Source organism: Oenanthe melanoleuca, chromosome 9 (assembly GCF_029582105.1).
Source record: "Oenanthe melanoleuca isolate GR-GAL-2019-014 chromosome 9, OMel1.0, whole genome shotgun sequence".
Lineage (NCBI taxonomy): Eukaryota > Metazoa > Chordata > Aves > Passeriformes > Muscicapidae > Oenanthe > Oenanthe melanoleuca.
In genome coordinates, this window is record NC_079343.1 from 4,211,608 (window position 1) to 4,233,312 (window position 21,705).

The following is a 21,705-nucleotide window of genomic DNA, read 5'->3' on the forward strand; positions in this document are numbered from 1 at the left end:
CACCTCCAGGCTGTCCCAAATAAGCATCAGTGTTGTCCCATGTACAGGTTTGCAGTGCTGGAAGGACTGGCCAGAGAAAAGAGGGTGCTGGAGATCAGCTTCTGGATTTCATGAACTGGAGGAGAAATACCAGCAGCCAGGCTTGAGGGAGGGGATCCCAGCCCTCCTGCCTGCCAGGGCAGGCTCTAGGCATGCCAGTATTTCCTTCTTCCTTGACTTCCAGTCTGTTCTTCACAGCAAATCATGATTTGCCCTCACAGAGGGGTGTAAAATTATCCCTTCCAACCTGGCAGGATAATATCTGGGAATGCCCAGAGTGATAATCCAGAAGGATGGGGCTTGGAGCAACCTGGTCTAGTGGTAGGTGTCCTTGCCCATAGCAGAGATGTAGAACAAGATGGGCTTTAAGGTCCCTTGCAACCCAAACCACTGTAACTCTGTGCTGGGAGTGCTGTGGGATCTCTGAAGGGATAACAGGCCTGGCAGGGGGCACAGAATCCCTAAATCCAAGTGCTGGATTCTGCACCAAGGCTGGATCAACGCTGAGCATGAGTGTAGGCCGGGAGAGGGGTGGCTGGGGAGCAGCCCTGCTGGAAGGGTCTGGGGATCTGGGCTGGCAGCAGCTCAGTAGGAGCCATTGCCAGGAGGGCAGGTGGCATCCTGGGGGCACCCAACAGTGGCCAGGGGGTCAGGAGAGGGGATGGTCTGGCTGTGCTCAGCACTGGGGCGGCCTCACCCAGAGCACTCCAGTGCTGGGTGATGGGAAGGTGCTGGAGTGTTCCAGGAGAGGAGACCCACACTGGGGCTGGGGCTGGGAGGTGTGAGCTGGGAGGAGGCTGAAGGCTCTGGGTTTGCCTGGTTTGGAGAGAAGGAGGCTGAGGGACAACCTCATCCCCCTCTGCAGCTCCCTGAGGAGGGGGCATGGAGAGGGAAGTGCTGATCTCATGGGAGTGCTGATCTCAAAGCAGGGCCAGGGAGGTTCAGGATGGACATTAGGAAGTGTTTCTTTATAGAGTATATAATCAAATACTGCACCAGGCTTCCTGGAGAGGTGGCTGATGCCCCAGACTGTCAGTGTTTAAGAGGCATTTGAGCAATGGTGTAACTTTAGGGCAGGCCTGAGCTGGTCAGGCAGTTGGACCAGATGATTGCCCTAAGTTCCTTCCAGCTGAACTGTTCTGTTGTAAGATGGAGGATTTTGTTGGCTTTAGGGTTTGGTTTTACATGCTACAGTCTATTTTGTAATTTATGGATTGTTGTACAAAACCACATTGTCACCCTTGTGCTACTGAGGACAGTGAGTCATTCATCTTCTGGCTTGCTTGGTGTTTGCTAGTCATATCCGTATTTACTGAAACGTGTCACTCTTAACCCAGACTCTCTTGTATCCAAATACAGCAGGTGGTGATAAGAGTGAGCCAGGGGATTTGCCAAAGACAAATAGTGTCATAACTGACAGCCTTTTACAACAAACGGATGTTTTCTGTCAACATGGGCAGAGCAGTGGATGTCAGCAAAGCGTTTGACACTCTTTCCCCAGTCTTCTCCAAGCTAGACAGGGATTTGAGCAGCCTGGCCTAATGGAGGGTGGCCCCTGCCCATGGCAGGGGGGTTGGAGCAAAATGAGCTTCCAACCCAAACCATCCTGTGATTCTCCTGGACTGCCTGGGTGAGCTGTGGGACAGCTGGCTCAGGCTGTGCTCAGAGGGCACCACTTGATGGATTTTACTCAGGTGTACTGGTTTGGGAAGCCTTACTGGATTCCATGACAGTAGGAAAGGGGTGTCTTATGCAGTCGCCATCTTCTCCACTACCTGTTTTTCAGTGATGTTGACTCTTCCACAGAGCAGTGAAATAAATGTTCCATCCAGAGCCTTGTTCTTCGAAGAAGAAACATCCTAAAAAGTTTTGTCTTCTGTTCTAAGGCAGAACACAATCTCTCTGATGCTGCATGCTGTCTGATTGCACTAAGGATGCTGGTTTGTGCTCAGCAGTGTGTTGCAATGCCCTTAATACAGTTCTAAGATCACACCTCTCTCAGCTTGGCCACATGGATGCTTTTGACAGAAATACCTCCATGGCCTGCCAGTATCTAGTCCTGCTCTCCATTCTTGTCTGTTCAACCCTTTCTCTCCACTATGAACACACTCCTCACCTCTCCCTTCATCTCTCAGGACGAGTCAGAGAGGAGCTGATTGTCCTTTTCTGGGCTGAAGCAAAGTGAACAATGCCATCATTTTCAAAGAGGAAGAATTTTGTCATAAATAGATGGTGGTCAGGCATTGGAAAGGGCTGCCCAGGGAGATGATAGAGTCCCACACCTGGAGGTGTCCAAGGAATACCTGGACATGGCACTCAGTGCTCTGGGCTGGTTACAAGGTGGGGATTGGTGAGAGGCTGAACTCAGTGGTTTTGGAGGTCTCTTCCAAACCAAATGGTTCTGGAATTCTGTGGCTCTGTGAAAAGAGAAGACAGCCTGTGTAACACAGCTTGTGCTGCTTGGGTGTGGGGTGATGAAAGAGTGTGGCAAGTCCGTGATGTCGTTGGGAAAGAAATATGCAGGATTTGCTTTCTGCCAGGATAGGCTGATGCAGCTAGCTCTTTCTGGATCAGGCTGTTTATATTTTCTGCCCTTTTCTTACACCATTCTTTCTTTTTTTTTCCCTAAACTACTGACCATCACTATGTAAAATGCAGACTTTCCACATGAAAGGCTCTTTTTGGGAAGCAGAACTTTCCATAATTCTCTTTTTCAGCTGTGTACAGAGAGGGTGCTTGGGAGGGACACACACAGCCCTGTGCTGTGGCTGGGGAAGTTCTGGCACAGCTCCATTAAACCATCTTCCTTACACGTGAAGATCCTAAAACTCCATGTAAGTTTTACTGTTTCACTAAACAATAGAGCAGTTCCCTGAGGGAATTCAAGGGAGGAGTTAGTGTAGGGTTATTTTATAATATCTTTCCTGGACTTTTCTATGTTCTCAGTGATGCTTTCACATAGTGGTGCACTTTTCATAGGAGGGGAGACAGGGTGGGTACATGTATGTGTAATTTTAGAAATAATCATTGTGACAGGAATTTCTTATCCAAAATTCTAATTTTTCTGAGGCAGACTTAAATACTAGAATGCTGTGGATGCTCCACACTTAGAAGCAGTGGTCTTCTGGCACAGTAAGGACTTGGCTCTCTCTGCTGGTTTTGCATCTCTCTGTGCAGGTTTATGGCTGGGATGGAGTTAATTTTCTTCACAGTGGCTGGTCTGGATCTGTGTTTGGATCAGCAATGGAAGCACAGGAATGTTGTAGCTGTTGCTGAGTGGTGCTTGCACAACATCAAGGTCTTGTCTGCTCCTCACCCTGCCCCACCAGTGTGGGGCTGGGAGGGGGCACAGCTGACCCTGACTGACCACAGAGGTCTCCCAGACACTCAGCTATAAAAGCCGGGGAGGAAGGAGCAAGGGGGAGTTCCCAAGGCACTGTTACGGGTGATGGAGCCCAGCTTTCCTGGGATGGCTGAACACCTGCCTGTGGCAGGAAGCAGGCAATGAATTCCTTTTGATTTGCCTGCATGTGCAGGTTTTGCTTTATGTGTTAAACTGCCCTTATCACAGCCCACGAGTTTTTGCATTCCTCTTTCTGATCCTCCCCATCCCACTGCAAGGGACCAACCTCCCCCAAGGCCTGACCCCCAACAGGAAGCAGAGGCAGGATGGGGTGATGAATCCCACCCCAGCTCACTAATCCTGTGTCACCCTGCTGCCCTTCCCTGCCCCAGTCTCTGAGCAACCCACCTCCACACGAAGACAAGTATTCGTGCCTGGCACCATTGATTTTTATTTTGGCGTAACCAAAGCTGACAATTCGTGTACAACACCCCAGGAGAGAGCAATGAATCAATTGTAAAAGTGTAAAAAATGGGCTTTTGTGATCCGTGGGCTCTCCCAGCTCCTGAGTGAGAAATGGCACAGCTGACGTGTGTAATGTAACAGGAGAAAGAGGTCGCTGAAATGTGCCCCCCCTGCCGGCAGCAGCTGGTGCCATGCCAAGAGTAACCCTAGAAATTCTCCATAAAAGAGCACATTGACTCAGGTTCTACCAAGAAACTCAAGCAAAGCAACCCTACACCTTGCTAATCTCTGCATCTTGGTAAGCACTGAAGTTGGGGCTGCTCTGGGGAAGCTGTGATTTAAAAAGCAATGCTGTGTATTTGGGTGCTCTGGAAATGTAGCAAGGTAGGTGAAGGATCCTGGAGTGCTGAGAGTTTGGCTGTTCATGGGGGGCGTTGGGCCAACAGCACACAAGGGTTAGAAAGGTGGCACTGTGTGTGGGGAGGGAAAAGGGACCACCAGGAGGTGCTGGAACATGGCATGGCCATGAAAGACCAAAGTAACAACACAATTCCCCCTAATCCAGGCTGGGAGATGAGGGTACACTTTGTGTTGCCCAAATGAGGAGAACATTGGCTGCACCCCAGTATCACCCACCTCCAGACCTGCAGGACAGATTCTGCTCTCCTAGGGCAAGCTGCAACCATCAAACCCACTTTGTGAAGTGCTGGTATTCAGCAGCCTCAGTGAAATCTGGAATTCCTGCATAATACAAATTGTAACAGTTGTTAATAACACCAGAGATAAAACATAAAATAATGCCCCTTTAGGGGCTAGATTTCTCCCTCCCAAGCCTGGATACAGCCAAGTGTGTTAAGCTGTTAACCTCCAGCTACAATAATTGCATTTTTTTACCAAAACGTTTGAACTGTAAATATTTTAAGAGGAATTTTCCATAGGTGAACACAATTTCCTGTTTTGCTGTTGTCCCTAATTTGCTCTTATGTGTCTGGCAGGGAATTCCTGTCCTTACCCACCGAGCAATCAGTGGATAAAAGGGACAGCAGGCACTGATCACGGCCCCTGGCGATGTGATGTTGTGCAGGGTGACAAAGGTCCAGTGCCCTGCACTATCTCCCTGCCTGGATCCCACCGTGAGCCCCCGGCGCCTCCCTCCTGCAGCCAGGAGAGAAAGGGATCGATCCCCGCTAAGGAATCCCAGTTAAACCTTTCCTTCCCGGCGAAGCTGCTGCGAACGCTGTGTCCCGAGGCAGCAACACATACCTGTGTTGGTGTCCTGCCATACCAGCGCTTTTCATGGCTTATTAATTAACTCCCACCCACTCCAGGGAACACCTAGCCACTCCCTTTGTCCTCACCTATCCCAGCCATTTATAGCAGTGAAGGGATGCTAGAAATAGAGACGTGGTCACCAAGAGCCAGAGGAGACAAACAGGCACTGGAGTCGATTTGCAAAGGAGATATTTCCCAGTTCGCAGCAGCATGAAAAGCCCTGGGTGCACTCCAAGGTAAGGGCAGAGGGGTGCCGAACTAAAACTTGCTTTGCAGGAAGGTCTGGTTCAAGTTATCCCTGGAAGTTGTTAATAACCTATAGAGTTAGTTACAATTTACTCCAGGGAGGGGATTCGTTCTGCCGTTATTATTTCTTGTCTGTGTTCCAGGTCTTTTAATTGAAAAGAACCTTGTTAGTTTGATGCAGATGTCTGTTATTTTCGGCTTAAGCCAAAGGAGCAAGAAGGGGATCCCAAGCCTTAAAGCATCTATAGCTGCACCTCTAAGAGAAGTAGTTTTCCTCCCCAGAGGGGAGATAGCACAGCACAGGCTGGAAGGGCAAGTGGAACCTCTGGCACCAGACCTGCCAAGTGCTCCGTGGGTTTTTTGGCTTCTTAGAATTTTGGGTCTTAGCAATCAGCTCCCAAGTGCTTCTCAAAGGTCTTTCAGGCTCGTTCAGATAACTTTAGTGCAACATTCAGGTTGGGGTTTTCTCTTTTGAACTTTGCTTCACCAGATCTTAGCGGTCTTTTGCAGCCTAAACAATTCCATGACGCTGTGCAGGTCAGAGACTTGCAGTGTTATGACAAGATGGGGTGTGTGACACTAAGGGAACACAGCTTAATGCTCCCACAGAGATGTGGCAGGGTGGTGGGGGCCAAGTCAGGGTGAAACCCCAGTGCAGGTTTGCAGGCATAAAATCAGAATATTCTGAGCTGGAAGGGATCCACAGGGATAATCAAGTGCAACTGCTGGTCCTGCAAAGGACAGCCCCAAATACCACACCAAGTGTGTGAGAGCATTTTCCAAATGCTTCTTGATATTCTCATAATTTCCATGACACGCATTTGGAGCATAGAGAGCCTGAAATGTAATCGTTCTTAGCAGACTTCCAAACAGTTGTCATGTCTTATTCTGGAATGAGTACTGGAAGCAAGGTCTGGTAGCAAATACTACACTGGCCCTGTGCTGTGTTCTGGGAGAGCAGTCACACTGTGTTCAAAATCTGTGTTTGCTCTAGGTGACAATCCTTCATGCTTTCTGTCAGTAAAAAACCCCAAAACATTTCAAGAGCTCATTTGTTTCCAAGCACAAGATGTGATGGAGGGGCTTTGTAAAAGGAGGGAAAGGTGCCATCAGTTTGTTCTGTGAGAGATTTATTTATTCAGCCACCTAATTTCCTAATTTTCCGAGTGTGTTTGTGGGTGGCTGAGCCCAGGGGGGCATGGGGACGAATGGTCAGGCACAGGACTCCACAAGTGTACTGGCCTGCACCTTGTGTACCTGCAGCACTCCTCTCATCCCCAGGCTCTCCATTTTCCCCCACTCCTCCCTGGGGATCTCCTCGATCCCTGCTCTTGGCTCTTTCTCTGGGCACCTTCCTCACTCGCCTTCGCTGGGCTGAGGTGCAGGAGAGTTCCCTCCATGTCACCACTCCCTGCTTGTTCCCTGGGCTGGAAGGCAGATATCCATCCATCCATCCATCCATCCATCCATCCATCCATCCATCCATCCATCCGTCCCAGGCACAGGAACAAGCACCATGCCATGATAATGCATTGTTTGTCACCCCTGGGATAAGAAGCCTGCCATTTCTGTGTGGGGACTGGCACCTGCATGGACCATGTCCTGCAGAGATCAGTCACTCTTGCTCCTTAAAACTGACCATTCCAGGAAGTAACCATAGTATGGGCCTAGATAATTCAAACATCATTCAGAGTTGCCATTTTGGGGACACTACCTAAATTAGAAAATGGACTGTTACTGCACCCATGAAATTCAACAGAAAAGGTGCAGCAGGAGGATGTCAGCTTAGGAAGGACCTCCAATCAGGCAGGGTGACATGCTTGAGAAAACCATCACATGTAGGGCAGCTTCAGTTTAAATGAAAGACCAAGAAAATTGGCACGGGGGCTGCGTGTAGCCTGCTCACTGTCCTTGGGCTCCTCTGCCTTTCTTCTCCCATCTCGTCTCCAAGGACAGGGGATTGTCCCACTCCCATCCCCCTAACAGGCCTGGGGCCAAAAAATTAGGAAATCCTGATGAAATCTTGCCTGCAGGTCTGTCTTGAAATTCTGCATGCAGAAGCTGTGGTGCAAATTGCTGTCAGAGGTTGGTACCAGCTGTGGCTGAGGGTCTCCCCTGGTTTTGGGAAAGGCTTTTGGAGGAAGGCTTGAAGGCTTGCTTACTCCCTTAGGAGAGGAGAAGCCACAGGTGTGACCACACCATGCTGTAAATTGGGATTATATCTTCTCAAAACAGAGTAAAGCCTGATCTGCTGCATTTTGGGCATGTCTGCAAACATGAGATTCACACGGAGCTAAAAAATCGCGGATGAGAGAAGTCAGATCAAACTTGGTGGTGAAAAATTCCTTCTAGGAGGGCATCAAACCTGCAAAAGATCCTCTCTCTGTCCCAGCTGGAGTGTTGTGATGATGCTCATAGTGCCATAGGATGTTTTGAGTTGGAAGAGACATTAAAGACCATCCTGTTCCAGCCCCCTGCAATGTGCCAGGACACCTTGATACACTGTGGTTATTTAATTAGTGCTGGAAAAGACTCCTCCTTCATCATTACCCAACCCCCCCATTTGAAAGTGGGGTGTAATAATCCATTTCAGGTGCTGTTGGGTTATTTGATTTTTTGTCTTGAAACATCGTATTTATAGTGCAAAACAATCTCAGTTTAGTGGGTTTTTTCCAATCCCCAGCTTCTGGAGTGATGTGATTACAGGAGCTGCTCAGGTTTCTCACCAGGGAAGTCTTTATACCCCTACAAAGGGCTCGTTTTCTGGTGAATAATCTAGGAGTTTGAATAGTGAATAAGCTCTAAAGCCCCAGAAAACCGAAAGAAAAGCAAAACAAAAGGCAGCCAAGAAGAGCAGGAGGCTGTGGGAAGAGCTTAGGCTCTGCCTGAAGCACACTGTGTCTTGCCAAAGGCCAAAATTAGGAGAGAAATAGTGAAAGTGCAATTTCTCACTGTCTTGCCTCTTAACACCAGAGCTGCACAGCTCAGGGTCCAATGGTGGCTGCCAAAACTGAGATATAAAACTGTGCTCACAGTGATTAAAGCTCCTGAGGGCAGGGTGCGAAATGAGGGGGTTCAGGGCAGGACTGTTTCCTAAAAATCCACTGAAACTCTACTTTTTTCCCAGGCATGTCAGGTGTCTCATCATTTTCAGCCTCTGCTTGGGACTTACCTGCCTCTCAGGAATCTTCCATATGAAAAATAAGAATTACAGGTAAGTGAGGCAGAAGCAAGGCTGCAGTTTCCTGTGCCTGTAGCAGCTGGGATGTTACCTCTGACACCTGATTTATGTATCATGAGGCTTGGGCTAAAGCTCGAAGGGTGGTGGCCCAAAGCTAGGTTCTAGATCCATGTTTGGGGTAAGAATTGAATTGGCTGAAGCACAACCTCTTTGGGACAAAATCAGCTGTGTGGGAAAAGGGGACTGAGCTGAAGTCTTTGCTAAGTGAGAATCTGGAGAGGGGCGAAAACTTGAGGGGAAAAACATCTACACTGAGGTTTTGGGGCTGATTTGGATGCAGCCTTGGAGCAGCTGCAGGTGTGGTGTCAGAGGAGCACCTGGGTTGGGCTTTGCCAGGTCTCAGAGATGGGGTGCAGCACCAGAGTCTCTTTGCCCCATCTGCTGCCTTCCTGCAGAATCTCAAAGAGCCAGGAGGAGCTGCTGATCCCTCCCACGCCGTGCCATGCCAAGACGAACGTCATGTTCCTCAAAACCCACAAGACTGCCAGCAGCACTGTGCTCAACATCATGTTCAGGTTTGCAGAGAGGTACAACCTCACTGTCGCCCTCCCTGCTGACCAGCTCTTCCACCTGGGATACCCAAGGACTTTCGTGGCCCACTTTGTGGAGGGTTTTAAAACCATAGGCCAAAATTACAACATCATGTGCAACCACCTGCGGTTTAACCCCCTGGAGGTAAGAAAGAGCCATGGCACCTGAGGAGAAACTTGGCTGGGACAGGACTAACCTCTTCTTCCTCCCACAAACAGGTAAAAAGAGTGATGGCAGCCAACACCTTCTACTTCTCCATCCTGAGGAACCCCATTCCTCTGCTGGAGTCTTCCTACATCTACTACAAGAACAATGTGCCTGCCTTCAGGAGCTCCAAGAATGTGAACGAGTTCCTGGCATCACCCACCAAGTATTACCACCCAGCAGATTACAGGGAAAACATCTATGCCAGGAATATCATGTGGTTTGACTTTGGCTACAATAACAATGCAGAGGATGACACGCAGTACACCCAGGCCGTCCTGGAGGAGATTGAGCAGAACTTCCACCTCATCCTGATAGCAGACTACTTTGATGAGTCCATGATCCTCTTGAAGCACGCTTTGTGCTGGGATCTGGATGATGTGATTTACTTCAAGCTCAATTCCAGAAGCCAGGACACTGTCCAGACATTGACTCCAGAAAGTGAGGAGCAGATAAAAGCGTGGTGCTCACTGGACTGGAAGCTGTACCTGCACTTCAACCAGAGCTTCTGGAGAAGGATTGAGGAGACCATAGGGCTGGAGGTGCTGCAAAAGGAGGTGGATCACCTGCGAGCCAGACAGAGGGAGCTCATGGAGACTTGTCTCTCAGAGCAGGAGGCAGTGAGGAAGGATGACATCAGGAATAAAGCTCTCCTGCCTTTCCAGTCAGGGGCTGCAGATATCCTGGGTTACAACATCAAACAAGACTTGGACAACAGGACTCTGAGAACCTGCCAGAAAATGGTCATACCAGAGCTCCAGTACACATCCTACCTTTATGCTGTCCAACACCCACACAAGAAGAGGAAGGAGGTGGGATTGCCATTGCTGTGGACCAACCTCCATGAGAGGAGTGTCCAGCTCCCAGTGTCCAACTAGGACATGTGGCAACCCACTGTGGCTTCCCACCGCTTTGCATCACCCCTTGTCTGACTTGTAACTGACCCACAGGACTCTTGTGCATGAGGGGGAGGCAGTGGGGGCTTTGTTTAGGGTCAGCAAGTTGGTGGTTGGTTTCTTTTTGGGGACCTTGAGCCAAAGGCTCTGCATTGACCAGATCCTGTGTGATCCCACCTGCCTGTTCCCAGCTGGAGGGAGCCAGACTGGCTGCAGCTGCATTCCAGCCTCTTAATCATTAATCACGAGCGTGATCATTTGCCTTAATTTGATTCCATTTGATATCCATCGTTACATCAGCCTGGTCACAGTTCACTGGAGCGAGTTCTGATTTTTGGAGGGCTTAGGGGAGGGGGAGGGAAGTGAGGGGAGTGTGACAAGGGGACACAGTGCTCGAAAAGCAGGAGAGATGGTGGGTGTCCCTCAGTGAGGAGTGACCGCCCCACGCTGCTGGAGCTGCCTTTGGTGTGGCTGCCGTGCCAGTGACATGTAAGCTGTGCCTCTCATGTGTCACCAGGTGAATGGGCCTCTGTCCCATGTGGGAGAGGTCAGTGCTCCCCTGGGAGGAGGTTTTGTGGTTTTGTCCCTCGCTCCCAGGCAAGGGTCCCTGGGCATGGATGTTCCTTTGGGTGCAGCATCCCCACAGCCCTTTATCAGCAGATGTGTTTTTGGAGCCCCCTTGCTGTGCTGGCCAAACTCTCCAGCACAGATTAGGAGGGGATGGAGTGAGACAGAGTTGGTCTGGTGCATCCAGGTCCCTGCTGCTGCCCTGGCCAGCACAGGCAGGAGGAGATGCTGGCTCAGCCTTAAACACTGGAGTTTTGTCAGTGTAAGTTGGCACTGACCGATGTGTTGGGAACAGGTGACAAGCAGTGACACCAAGTCCATTTGGCTTGGTGCTGCCATCCTCACAAACCTTGCTGGCACTGCCACAGCAGCAGGGCAGGGTGGCAGGATGGGGAGGATGCCTCTGGGGTCACTTGGCTGGCTGTGATGCCTTTGGGTGAAGCTGTGGGGCAGCAGCTCCAGCTGGGAATCAGGAGTGATGCTGTCAGGGGGAGAGGGGTGAGAAGCAGAGCCAGGATTTTCCTCAGCTCTGTTTAGCAGCTGAGGCAGGGGTTAACCAGCCCAGGTGTCCAGCAGGAACAACACAGATTAACATCACTTTCACAGTCCCGTGTTACAGGAACCCTCACTGAAATTAACCCAAACCTTGGGAGGCTTTTGTAGCAGCCAGGCGGAGCTGCTGGAGCCACACGTGGTCACCCTGGGCCATCCCAGGGGCTCTTCCCGGGCGGTTCTGCAGCCTCCGCCTCAGTTTTCCCCTTGGAGCTTCTGATCCGTGATTTGCCATGTGAATTTTGTCAAGCCCTTTTATCTAAACTGATCACAGAGATGGAATATTGGAATATAGGTATAAAAATCGTTTCTTAGTAGCTGATCTGTGTGCAGTTTGGGAGGGCTGGGGGTCCTGGGAAGCTTGTGGATTCTGTGGTGCTGGGGGGTTCGGATAGGGCTGGGGGTCCTGGAGATGCTGGGGGTCCTGGGAAGGCTGAGGATCCTGGAAAGGCTGGGAAGGCTGGGGGCTCACGGAAGGCTGGGGGTCCTGGGAGGGCTGGGACCCTCTGGAGCACAGCTCCAGGCTGGGGAGCTCACGGCGGGGTGGGCTGTGGTGAACACGGGCTGGAGTCCCTGGGCAGGGAAGTCTGGCCGCTCCCAGCCTGCAGGAGGGGGGAAACTGAGGCAGGAGATGCAATTGCCGCCCCGTGCATCCCCTTGCTGCCCCGGCCGGAGGACCCAGCAGGGGCTCGGCGGCCGCGGGGCCCCGGGCCCGTCACGGCTCCTTTGTGCCACGGGCACGGCACCAGCGCCGCTGCTGACTCAGCGATTCTGCCCGGGCACCGCCGTGGAGCCCCGTGACCATCGCGGGGACCTGCCAGGGCAGCGGGTGGCGACAGCTCTGCGGAAAGCCGGCGGCAGCCGCGGTCCTGTGTGCGGCCGAGGGACAGACGGACACTGCGGCTGAGCAGGACCCGGTGAGTTCCTTCCCTTTCTCCGGGGGGTGGTGGGTCAGCGAAAGCTCCTGATGAAACCACGGGTCAGAGTGGCTGCTCCACTGAGCCTGGCGTGGATGCCCGTCTCCTTCTGTGGTGAGAACCTCCAGCTGGGGACAGCTGACCTGTCCCTGAAGGAAAGACATGTGGGAAGAGCTCTCACCCTCTGCCACAGGGACAGCCCGGCTGGGGACTCCACTGTCCGTGCTGTGCACCTCAGCTTGCCCCGCAGAGCAGGGGGAGCAAGGGGCGAGCTGGCTCCATGGCACTGAGGCACCAGGGGCACAGAACGCTCCCTGACCCCGTCACCGTGAGCCTGGGCTGCTCCAGGGGTCTCCTGTGGGCTCTGCTCTCCCACTGCCTCCTGGAAGAGAGCATGGAGCTGCAGGTCTCACCCTGCTCTTTGCCTTCATTTCCCAGATAAGCATCTTAAAGATCAATTTTATTTTGGGGTCCCAGGTCAGCCTCCGCGCTGGTACCCTCTGCCCTGACCCACCTCCGAGCTGCGGTGACTTGCCAGCACACACTCAGCCCCTGCTCCCGGGGGGTTACCAGACCCAAGTTAAAGCCCAAACCCTTCCAAGGACAGCCCCGTGCCCTGCCCATGCCCAGCGCCGATCCCCCCCCCTTCATCAGCTCACCACCCTCATTCTGCTGCAGCTGCCATGGGCTCCCGGCACTTCCCGGCCCGGACCGTGCTCTTTGAGAAGGAATCCAACGGTGTCACCTACCGTGTGCCCGCCCTGCTCTACCTGCCCTGCGTGGCCAAGCTGCTGGCGTTCGCCGAGGAGCGCCTCAGCGCCGACGATGCCCACGCCAACCTGCTGGTGCTGCGCCGCGGCACCATCTACGGCAGCTACGTGGAGGTGGGACAGGGGCAGGGGACACACTGGGGAATGGGGACAGACGGGGGACTGGCCTCTTTGCTTGGGTGTGCCAGAGCCAAGCTCCTGGAGACAGCCACATGGGGAGGGGAGGCATTTGTTTTGGTTGGAAGGGACCATCTCACACCTTCTGCTATCCCAGGTTGCTCCAAGTCCTGTCCAACCCAGCCAGAACACTTCAGGGATGGGGCAGCCACAGCTGCTCTGGGCAAAAAAAGTGGGATGGTCCTTACTCCTCTCTGTCCTCTCCTGCTCCTCCTCCCTGGGCAGTGGGAAGACATGCGTGTGCTGGAGACGGCAACGCTGCAGCACCACCGGTCGATGAACCCCTGCCCACTCTACGATGAGTTCACAGGCACCCTCTTCCTCTTCTTCATCACCGTGCTGGGCAGGACGCCTGAAGCCTACCAGATTGTCACCGGCCAAAACGTCACCCGCCTCTGCTGTGTCACCAGTGCTGACCAGGGCCTGAGCTGGAGCACAGCCACAGACCTGACACAGGAGGTCATTGGTGCGACCATCAAAGGTACCCAATGGTAGGGGGTGAGGAGAGGGGAGAGCAGCCAGCAAGGGGGTGGCCCTGGGTGTTGGCTCCTGGAGCCACCAGTGGCATTGCTGGGGGTGACTTGGACATAGGAATCCCACAAGCTTCCAAAGAGGTGGAAGAGGATCTCAAGCAGAGGGGAGAAAGGATGGAGGGAGTATCTATATCAGTTACTGGGGGTGGGGAAAAGATGGAGAGACCCCATAGCAATGGGTCATGTGTGAGGACCACTAGGCAGCACTGGGCTCTGTTGCCCTCCCACCCCACTGCTTGGCTTGGCTTGACTGGGAGGAAGCCGTGGGGACCCTCCCGTCGGGCATGGCAGGACAGCACGGCGGCCACTCCTCACCCCGTCCCATCTCCGCTCCCCAGACTGGGCGACGTTCGCGCTGGGCCCCGGGCACGGGATCCAGCTGCGCTCGGGCCGGCTGCTGGTGCCCGCCTACAGCTACCACATCGACTGCAAGGAGTGCTTCGGGCAGCTCTGCAAGACCACCCCGCACTCCTTCGCCTTCTACAGCGACGACCACGGCCGCGGCTGGCGCTTCGGGGAGTTCATCCCCAACCTGCAGACGGGCGAGTGCCAGCTGGTGTCCGTGGACGAGGAGGACGGATCCAACGTGCTCTACTGCAACGCCCGCAGCCCCTTGGGCTTCAGGGTCCAGGCGCTCAGCACGGATGACGGGGCCGTGTTCCACGGGGGGCAGCTGGTGCAGCGGCTGGTGGAGCCCCCCCACGGCTGCCACGGCAGCGTCATTGGCTTCCCCGCGCCACTCGTGTACGTCCCCAGCGCCTCCCGGGGCACCAGGACACCCCTCCAGGGCTCAGCCCGCCCGCTGCTCCCCGGGGCGCTCCGGGGGCTCAGGCACCTGCCCGCCCGGCAGGCAGGAGGTGCTGGGCTGCTCACTGGCAGCCACCATCAGCCAGACGAGCCCAGTGAGCATCACAATGATGCCCACAGTGTCACCTTGCTCCAGGGGCACTCTGCAGCATCCCCCAGCCCCACTCCTTTCTTCCAGCCACCAACATGGATCCTCTACTCGCACCCCACCAGCTCCATGTCGCGGGTCAACATGGGGGTTCACCTGAGCACCTTCCCCAGGGACGCAGAGAGCTGGACGGAGCCCTGGGTCATCTACGAGGGCCCGAGCGCCTACTCGGACCTGGCGTACCTGGAGCTGTCCCCCGGGGAGGCGCCGGTGGCCGGGGGCACGGCCATCGCCTTCGGCTGCCTCTACGAGAACGGCACACGCTCCCCCTACGAGCAGATCTCCTTCAGCATGTTCACGCTGCACGACGTGCTGCAGAACATCCCCCTGACGGCCACTGCTCCCTGCCACCGGGCCAAGAGGAGGAGAAGGAGCTGCCTCGTGTCCTGAGCCCACCCTGGTCAGCTCCCCACCCACCCCAGTGCTGCATCCCAGAGCATCAACCCCTCCAGCATGGCCACATCACACACAGGCGTGTCACTGTCCCCACACTGGGGTTTCTCTCCTTTTTATTGCTATTTTTAAACTCTGTTTTGGTTGGGAGCCTCAGGCTCCTCTCCAGGCAAGCAAACAGATGTTGGGGGGCAGCAGCAGCAGTGCAGGGGGAGGCAGCCAGGGGTATCCTGTGCCATCCCTGTGCTGGCTCAGGGGAATATGGTGCTCCCCTTGTTATAAATTGTTGTGCTATATAAATATGTCAAATGTCAAATAATTTCTTTTTCATGAAAAGATTTTTTTTCTCAATGTCTCTGAAGTCACTGATGGGGTTTGGGCTGGGGTACAGTTCCACTCCTTCTTAGTAGCTGGGATGGATCTGGGGTTTATATTTGATCTAATGAAAAATATTTGTGTTGCATAACTTGTATGTTTGGGCTTTTAGTTCTCTCTCTTCATTATTTTCCTTTTTATTACAATTTATAATTATTATTTCAATTATTAAAGTGTTTTTATGTCAACCCAGGAGGTGTCTCACTTTTACCCCTCTGATTCTCTCCCCCTCCCATGGGATGGGGCTGAGTGGTGCTCAGGTGCCAACTGGAGTTCAACCACCCCAATGACCCACTTAATGTTTTGTTAGGTCTGGAATTTGTTTTTTTAATGTGCCATGGCCATCACTGCTCTCCTGTGACCCCTGTCAGTCTGGAACTCCCAGCACAGGCAGGCTGAGGTTGAGCACAGGAGTGGGGTCCTGCTCCTGGGCATCAGCAGCATCCTGACACTGTTGTGTGGGTGAACTTTGGGGGCTGCACCTCAATTCCAGCTCTGCCTCCCCAGCATGACTCCATCTGAGTGCCCCAGCTCAGCTCCTTGGGTCTCCTTCACCTGTCCTGCCCTGTGCAGGGGACAAACACCAGCTCAACTGCCCTAAAAATGAACTGGTTAACAAAAGTGTCCAGCTCTTCAGCCTGTGACAGCACCATCTCTCATTTTCCACTGGGGTGGGTGGGAGCTGACAAGTGACAGACAGCATGGAGAACAGAAATTTTCAATTCCCTTGAAGCTGCAAAACAGAACATAAAGACTAACTAGCAAGTGAGATAAAAGGATGTAAAAGTAGGCACACAGGATGCTAAACACAGCTGGAACCAGTGGAGAAACAGATAATGAGGAACATTTTGTGGCAAAGTTGTGTAACAAGAAACAGCAGCTCGTGTCCTGAGAGAAGTTCCAGGCAAGGTCCCAATATTGGGGCACTCAGTGAGTACAACCACCAGACATCCCTGCAGAAAACAGGACCAGAAAGGACTTCCAGGAATGTAAATTGGTTCTAGGAAAAGTGATGTTTCTGTATTCTCTAGGAAGCCCCTTGTAATGAATCTGATTGTGATGGAACAAACACCCTGTTGTGCAGTTTCACAGCACACATTCAATTAGAGGAGACATCCTGTGTGTGTCCAGCTCTGTGATAAATTCCTGCTTTCTAATGCTTCAGGCTGTGCTATGGTAGAAAATTGGTTCTCTGCCTCATTTCAGTATCACAAGGAGTGGCTGAGGCAGCTGCTGGAAGCCAGGTCCTCACCTCCATCCTTACTGGGCCAGTTTCCACCCCCAGTGACCACCAAGCCCAAGGGAAGGGACATGGCCTGAGCCAGGGGATCTGCACAGGAGCAGCCCTTGGCACATCAGCCAAGGTGGTGTCCATCCCCCCAGGGCTCTGTCCATCTCTCCAGCTCTTGCACTGGGCTGGTGTCACAGCTCCTGCTGTGCCCTCTCTGTGGCGTGTGCCAGCAGCCAGGTGACCCCTGGGTGCCACCTCCTCCGAGCAGCAGCCTCCTGGCACCACCACGGGGCCCTACTTGCCCTCACAGAAGCCACAGAGGCAGCCAAGGCAGCCATTGAGGATCTGGAGCAGGGCCAGCACCATCTCAGCCACGCTGAGGAGCAGCAGCAGGGAGAACAGCACCACGTGCCAGCTCACGATGCCCTCGGGCTCCAGGCAGATGCTCCAGGTTCTCTGATTGTACAGGTAGCTGTCAGCCCTGCGTGACAGGAAGGGCAGAAGCTGCAGCAGGTCCAGAATCCCATCACCTCCCTCCCAAGGAAGAATTTCTTCCCATATCCACCATAAATGAAGAATTTCTTCCCATATCCACCATAAATGCACTCTCTGCCCGTGGGAAGCCATTCCTCTTTGTCCTTTCCCACAGTTCCTCTTCAGCTCTCTTGGAGCCCCATTATGTGCTGCAGTATCCCCCAGACATCCCATCCTTCATCCAGAGGATGAGCAGGGTTAGGGGGGGTGATGAAGATGGGAAGCCCCATGTAGAAATCCATGGAAGGTGAGCACTCCTTGAGCTACCAGCACCCTGCATCAACCACCACCCAACCACCTTAATTAATCCACATAATTAGCAACAAATGGATGAGGCAGTGATGATCCAGCCCCTCACCTGGCATGAGGCCCCTGGTCAATGGCATCCAGGAAGGGGTATCCCCAGAGGGCTCCGTGCCTGAGGCCCAGCTGGGAGGTGTTGTAGAAGCAGAGGGGGCCGTTGGTCAGTCCCACCCCAGAGAGCACAAAGCAGGCAGCAGCGCCCAGCAGAGCCAGCTTGGACAGCACCACGGAGATGAACGCCTGCAGGGAGCACCGTGGGGACACGGGTCAGGGCATGCAAATCACAGCTGCAGAGTTTGGGAGGGGGAAACTCCCCTCCCCAGCTGTGGAGAGAGGCAGTGACCTGCACAGCCCATCCCAGCTCTCACTGGAGCCCTGCCCTATCTTCCCTCTGTGGGGAGATGGTTTGTAAGGATAGTGCAGAAGGCAATTTTCCTCAATGGGTTACAGCTGTACTGATTGCTGAGGAGTGGGGACAGCCTTGCTGCCCAGTGATGGGTGTTATAAAAGAGTGGGCTAGCTAGAAAATTGTAAATGCAGTTGGAGCTTGAGATCCAGAGTCTGCTGGCTGTGCTGTGAGGAGGAAGGGATGTGTGGTCCTGCAAGGGACAGACAAGGTGAGAAGATGCTGTGTGAGGGACAGACAGGGCTGGGTGGCTGGGTTAGGCACAGGCTGGGTTTAGCTGGCCATGGAGAAGGAAGAAGGGAACTTGCAGAGAGGAAAGAAGGAGTCAGAGCTGTGGGAAGCAGCTAATGAGGAAAGGAGTCAGAGCTGTGTGGAGCTGCCTGTGAGGAAAGGAGCCCACTGAGAGAAGGCATGAGAAGTTTCTAATAAAAGACTGGTGCTGGTGCCAGTTGTGCCCTTATTGACAGAATCACTGCACCCTGCCATGGCCCGTGGTGGGGCCATTGGAGAGCAGTTCCTGGGAGAGGGGGATCCCTGCCGTGTCCCCCCAGTGCTTTACTCGGGGTCCCAGCCCTGCCTTACGTGGTGGCGGGTGCCGCAGCCGGAGCGCTGCCACCCCAGAGCTGTGATGTGGGTCGCTGCCAGCAGCACCTGCAGGGACAAAACCGCAGCTGGGGGACCCCGGGGAGCCAGCGGCACCCCTCGGTCCCTGCTCCAGCCCGCAGGAAGCACGGCGATCCCGCAGTACTCACGGCGATGCCGCCGCCCCAGACGCCGGGCACAGCCTTGGCGTGGCTGCTGATGTGCCCCTCCTGCAGGTACTTGGAGCTTCCACCAGGGAACAGCAGCAGGATGCTGGCTGCCGTGGAGAGAGTGCCCAGCACCAGCAGGCAGGGCCCCACGATCCGGCTGCACTTCCCCACGCACATGGCTGTCCTGCGTGGGAACCGAGAGGAGAGGAGGGGAAGGGAGAGCAGGAGGGGAAGGGCTGCACCTGGCCCTGGGGAGGGAGAGCAGGAGGGGAAGGGCTGCACTTGGCCCCTCAGCACCCCAAGGCTTCCCTACCCCAAGCCCATCTCAGCTGGGTTGTGCTTTTGGCTGTCACTGCCCCTTCTTGAGGGCAGTTCCCAGTGGAATTTCTAACACTCCTTTGCCTTTACGGCCCCTTCCAACCAAAATAATTTCTATGAAAATGGTACTGCAGGGAGCCAACCACCCAGCACAGCTCAGTTTGGTTTTTACAACAAGCAGGAGGGAAAAAGCTTTGCCAGGAAAGAGGCAAAATCCTTGTACAAGGGCTTGTGAGAGCACATCAGTCTCCAGTCAAATCCAACAGCAATTCCATCCTTGTCATGCACTAGTCCTACCATAGGTCTGAGTATGCTGCAACCAATTATATTTAATTAAGAAAACATTATTACCTACCCTCCAGTTCCACTGGCATCTTATTAGGTTATGAGTTTATCTAGAAAGCACCTGCCCATCTCCAGGTGATACCTTGTCCAAAATCACCTCTCTGCTGCACCTACAGCACCCTCTTTTTGTACAGAATGTCCATTGGTCACTCTGGGACTGCTGAAAATAGCAGGTTTGCTGTTCTCCTGCCTCCCATCTGTTTTCTACCCTAAATTCCTTTGGCTTGAAGTTGGGCTTATACATTCCCCCTTTCCTGCTAGATTGCAGCCAGTTTTGCACAAGTTCCCCAGGTCAAGCTGTTTCTTGCTCTGGCTTTGCAAAGCAGAAGTGGCTGTGGCACTGTGTGGTTGTTCCTGACACCTGAGGGGGACCATCAGCTCCACCCATCCTAGAATAACACCTCTTGCTTTCCACCATCCCTGCCTTGGTTACAGGGAATTTAGGGTCTCTTGCCCCCAGTGAGGCCCTGCCTGCAGTCCAGGGATTGTGTGTGGTCCTCCCACAGCCACGAGTACCCTTTGCTGAGTCCCACCTCCTTCTGGAACAGCTCCAGCTTTTCTGCACATCACCCCTCAACCTCTCCAAGGTCTCTCCTTCCCTCCACTGCTGCCCTGTCCCTGGGGATGGCAGGAGCTCTCTTTCCCCCAGGAAGCTCCCATGGTGTGCTGTCCCCTCCAAACACCCCCCTGAGCAAGCAGCTCCTCAGCCACACAGACAAACCCTGTGAGGTGATCCTGTCTCCATAGCAGGACTCCCTTCTGCCAGTCCATCTCCATGGCCAAAATCAGATCCCAGCAAAGCCCAGGAAGCCCTCCCCACTTCCCAGCTTACCTGGAGTGAAGCCTGAGCAGCAGCAGTGTCCCCCTGGGATGAGCCCTGGCCTGGAGGCAGCACCCATGGGTGACTATTTATGACACCTCAGCCTGGGCTCCCCTCCCCTCCTTCCCCCAGGGCCACCCACCAGATCATCCCCTCTGTGTGCCCATCCCAAGGAAGGATGAGTGGCAGGATGAGCCAGCACTGGAGCTCTGCTTCTGCCTTGTTCTTCCCCATTTCAGAATTCACACCACAGCTCACCAAAACAGGCAAAGCCTCAGATTTTAAGGCTTCTCCCACATCTGCACTAAATGCCTCAACCAGTGCCTGAGCAGTGAACTCTGTAGCTCCTGGAACAACCTGGGGTGAATATGTTAGGATAATTTCCTCTCTAATGCTTCAATAAAAACTTCAGAACAACATTCCCATGTGCCAGCTGGCTCCTACCTCCCACCCTTTGCTTCCTCTCAGGTGTTGAGTGTATTCCCACCATGTGTGTATCTCATGCCTTGGTAAATAGATTGAGAGAGGGAGGTAATTTCCGGGTATATTAATTATTACAAGTCATCAGATATCAGCATTTCCTATCTGCCATGGCTGGCAGTTACTGTGGAACAGGGAAACTCCAACTGCCACAGAGAAGGTCAGGAACAGGATCAGGAGAACATGAATGACCTTTGTGCCCAAGAATAGGAGTCAGGGAAACTGGAGCACCAAAAAAAGGCAAAAATGGGGCAGTTTTGTTGGCAGAGGAGTTGCAGGTGGCACAAGCAGAGAGAAGAATGGCAAAGAAGAGTTCTTTGCTCAGCCTTCTCCAAGGAGAGTTCTGAGAGCCTCCAACAGCCACATGGGAAAAGATGAATGGGTGAGGTTGAGTTACAGCAGGCAATTCCATTCCTCTTGCAAAAATGAGGAGCAGATTATCTGACAGTCCCTCTGAAAGGAAAATCAGAGCTGGCAGCAGGAGAGGAATTCCCATTTGAGTCACAATCTCAGAACAGTCTGAGGTGGAAGGAACCCAGCAGGAGTGAGTGGCCCTTGCAGGTTGAACCTGACACCTTGGCATCATTAGCACCATGCTCAAGACAAATCAGTCTCTAAAACCAAGACAGATGCAGGATAAGCAGAGTCCAGGTTCTCCTTTCTTCCTCTCTTTTTTTCACTTGAGGCAAAACCATTTTTCACTCTGCTGGAAGAAAATGTTTTGCAACCTCATCCTGTGCCTTTCCCACGTCACAGCAATCTGAGGTTCCCACCACACACATGACCTGCTCCATCATCTCCCACAGAAACCCCACGCCAGGAAGTGTGAAGCATCTGGGTGACACTCTCTTTCCTTGATTGCTGATCTTTTCCTTATAAGAATAATCATAATAGAAGGCTAATTTTAGCCCTGCACATGAGGAGCTGTGTGCCTTTCTCACACCAGGAGTTCATCTGTGAAAGTGTCAGCACAGCAATTATGTGCAAGGAGCTTGCTGCCAAGTCACCCAGTCCTGCTGCAGCCAAACATGGTCTCACCT

At 53.3% G+C, this 21,705-nt stretch overlaps 3 protein-coding genes across 3 annotated transcripts; 2 read left to right on the plus strand and 1 right to left on the minus strand.

Moving 5' to 3' along the window:
- Window positions 1-5,234: 5,234 nt before the first annotated feature.
- GAL3ST2 (galactose-3-O-sulfotransferase 2) lies at window positions 5,235-11,134 on the plus strand. Its single transcript, XM_056498333.1, is given in 5 exon segments — window positions 5,235-5,253; window positions 5,256-5,355; window positions 8,493-8,579; window positions 9,002-9,281; window positions 9,356-11,134. Coding segments are annotated over 5 exon segments (1,350 nt in total). The 3' UTR covers window positions 10,220-11,134.
- On the plus strand, window positions 11,113-15,664 carry NEU4 (neuraminidase 4). Its single transcript, XM_056498332.1, has 4 exons — window positions 11,113-12,273; window positions 12,952-13,157; window positions 13,446-13,701; window positions 14,092-15,664. The coding sequence occupies exons 2-4, from the start codon at window positions 12,957-12,959 to the stop codon at window positions 15,096-15,098; spliced, it is 1,464 nt and encodes a 487-aa protein (XP_056354307.1). The 5' UTR covers window positions 11,113-12,273; window positions 12,952-12,956; the 3' UTR covers window positions 15,099-15,664.
- A 1,173-nt stretch (window positions 15,665-16,837) lies between these two features.
- TM4SF19 (transmembrane 4 L six family member 19) lies at window positions 16,838-18,944 on the minus strand. Its single transcript, XM_056498350.1, has 4 exons — window positions 18,703-18,944; window positions 18,533-18,601; window positions 17,600-17,784; window positions 16,838-17,188 (listed from the first exon to the last, which is right to left on the minus strand). Exons 1-4 carry the CDS (start codon window positions 18,877-18,879, stop codon window positions 17,002-17,004), a joined length of 618 nt encoding a protein of 205 aa, XP_056354325.1. The 5' UTR covers window positions 18,880-18,944; the 3' UTR covers window positions 16,838-17,001.
- Window positions 18,945-21,705: the final 2,761 nt, after the last annotated feature.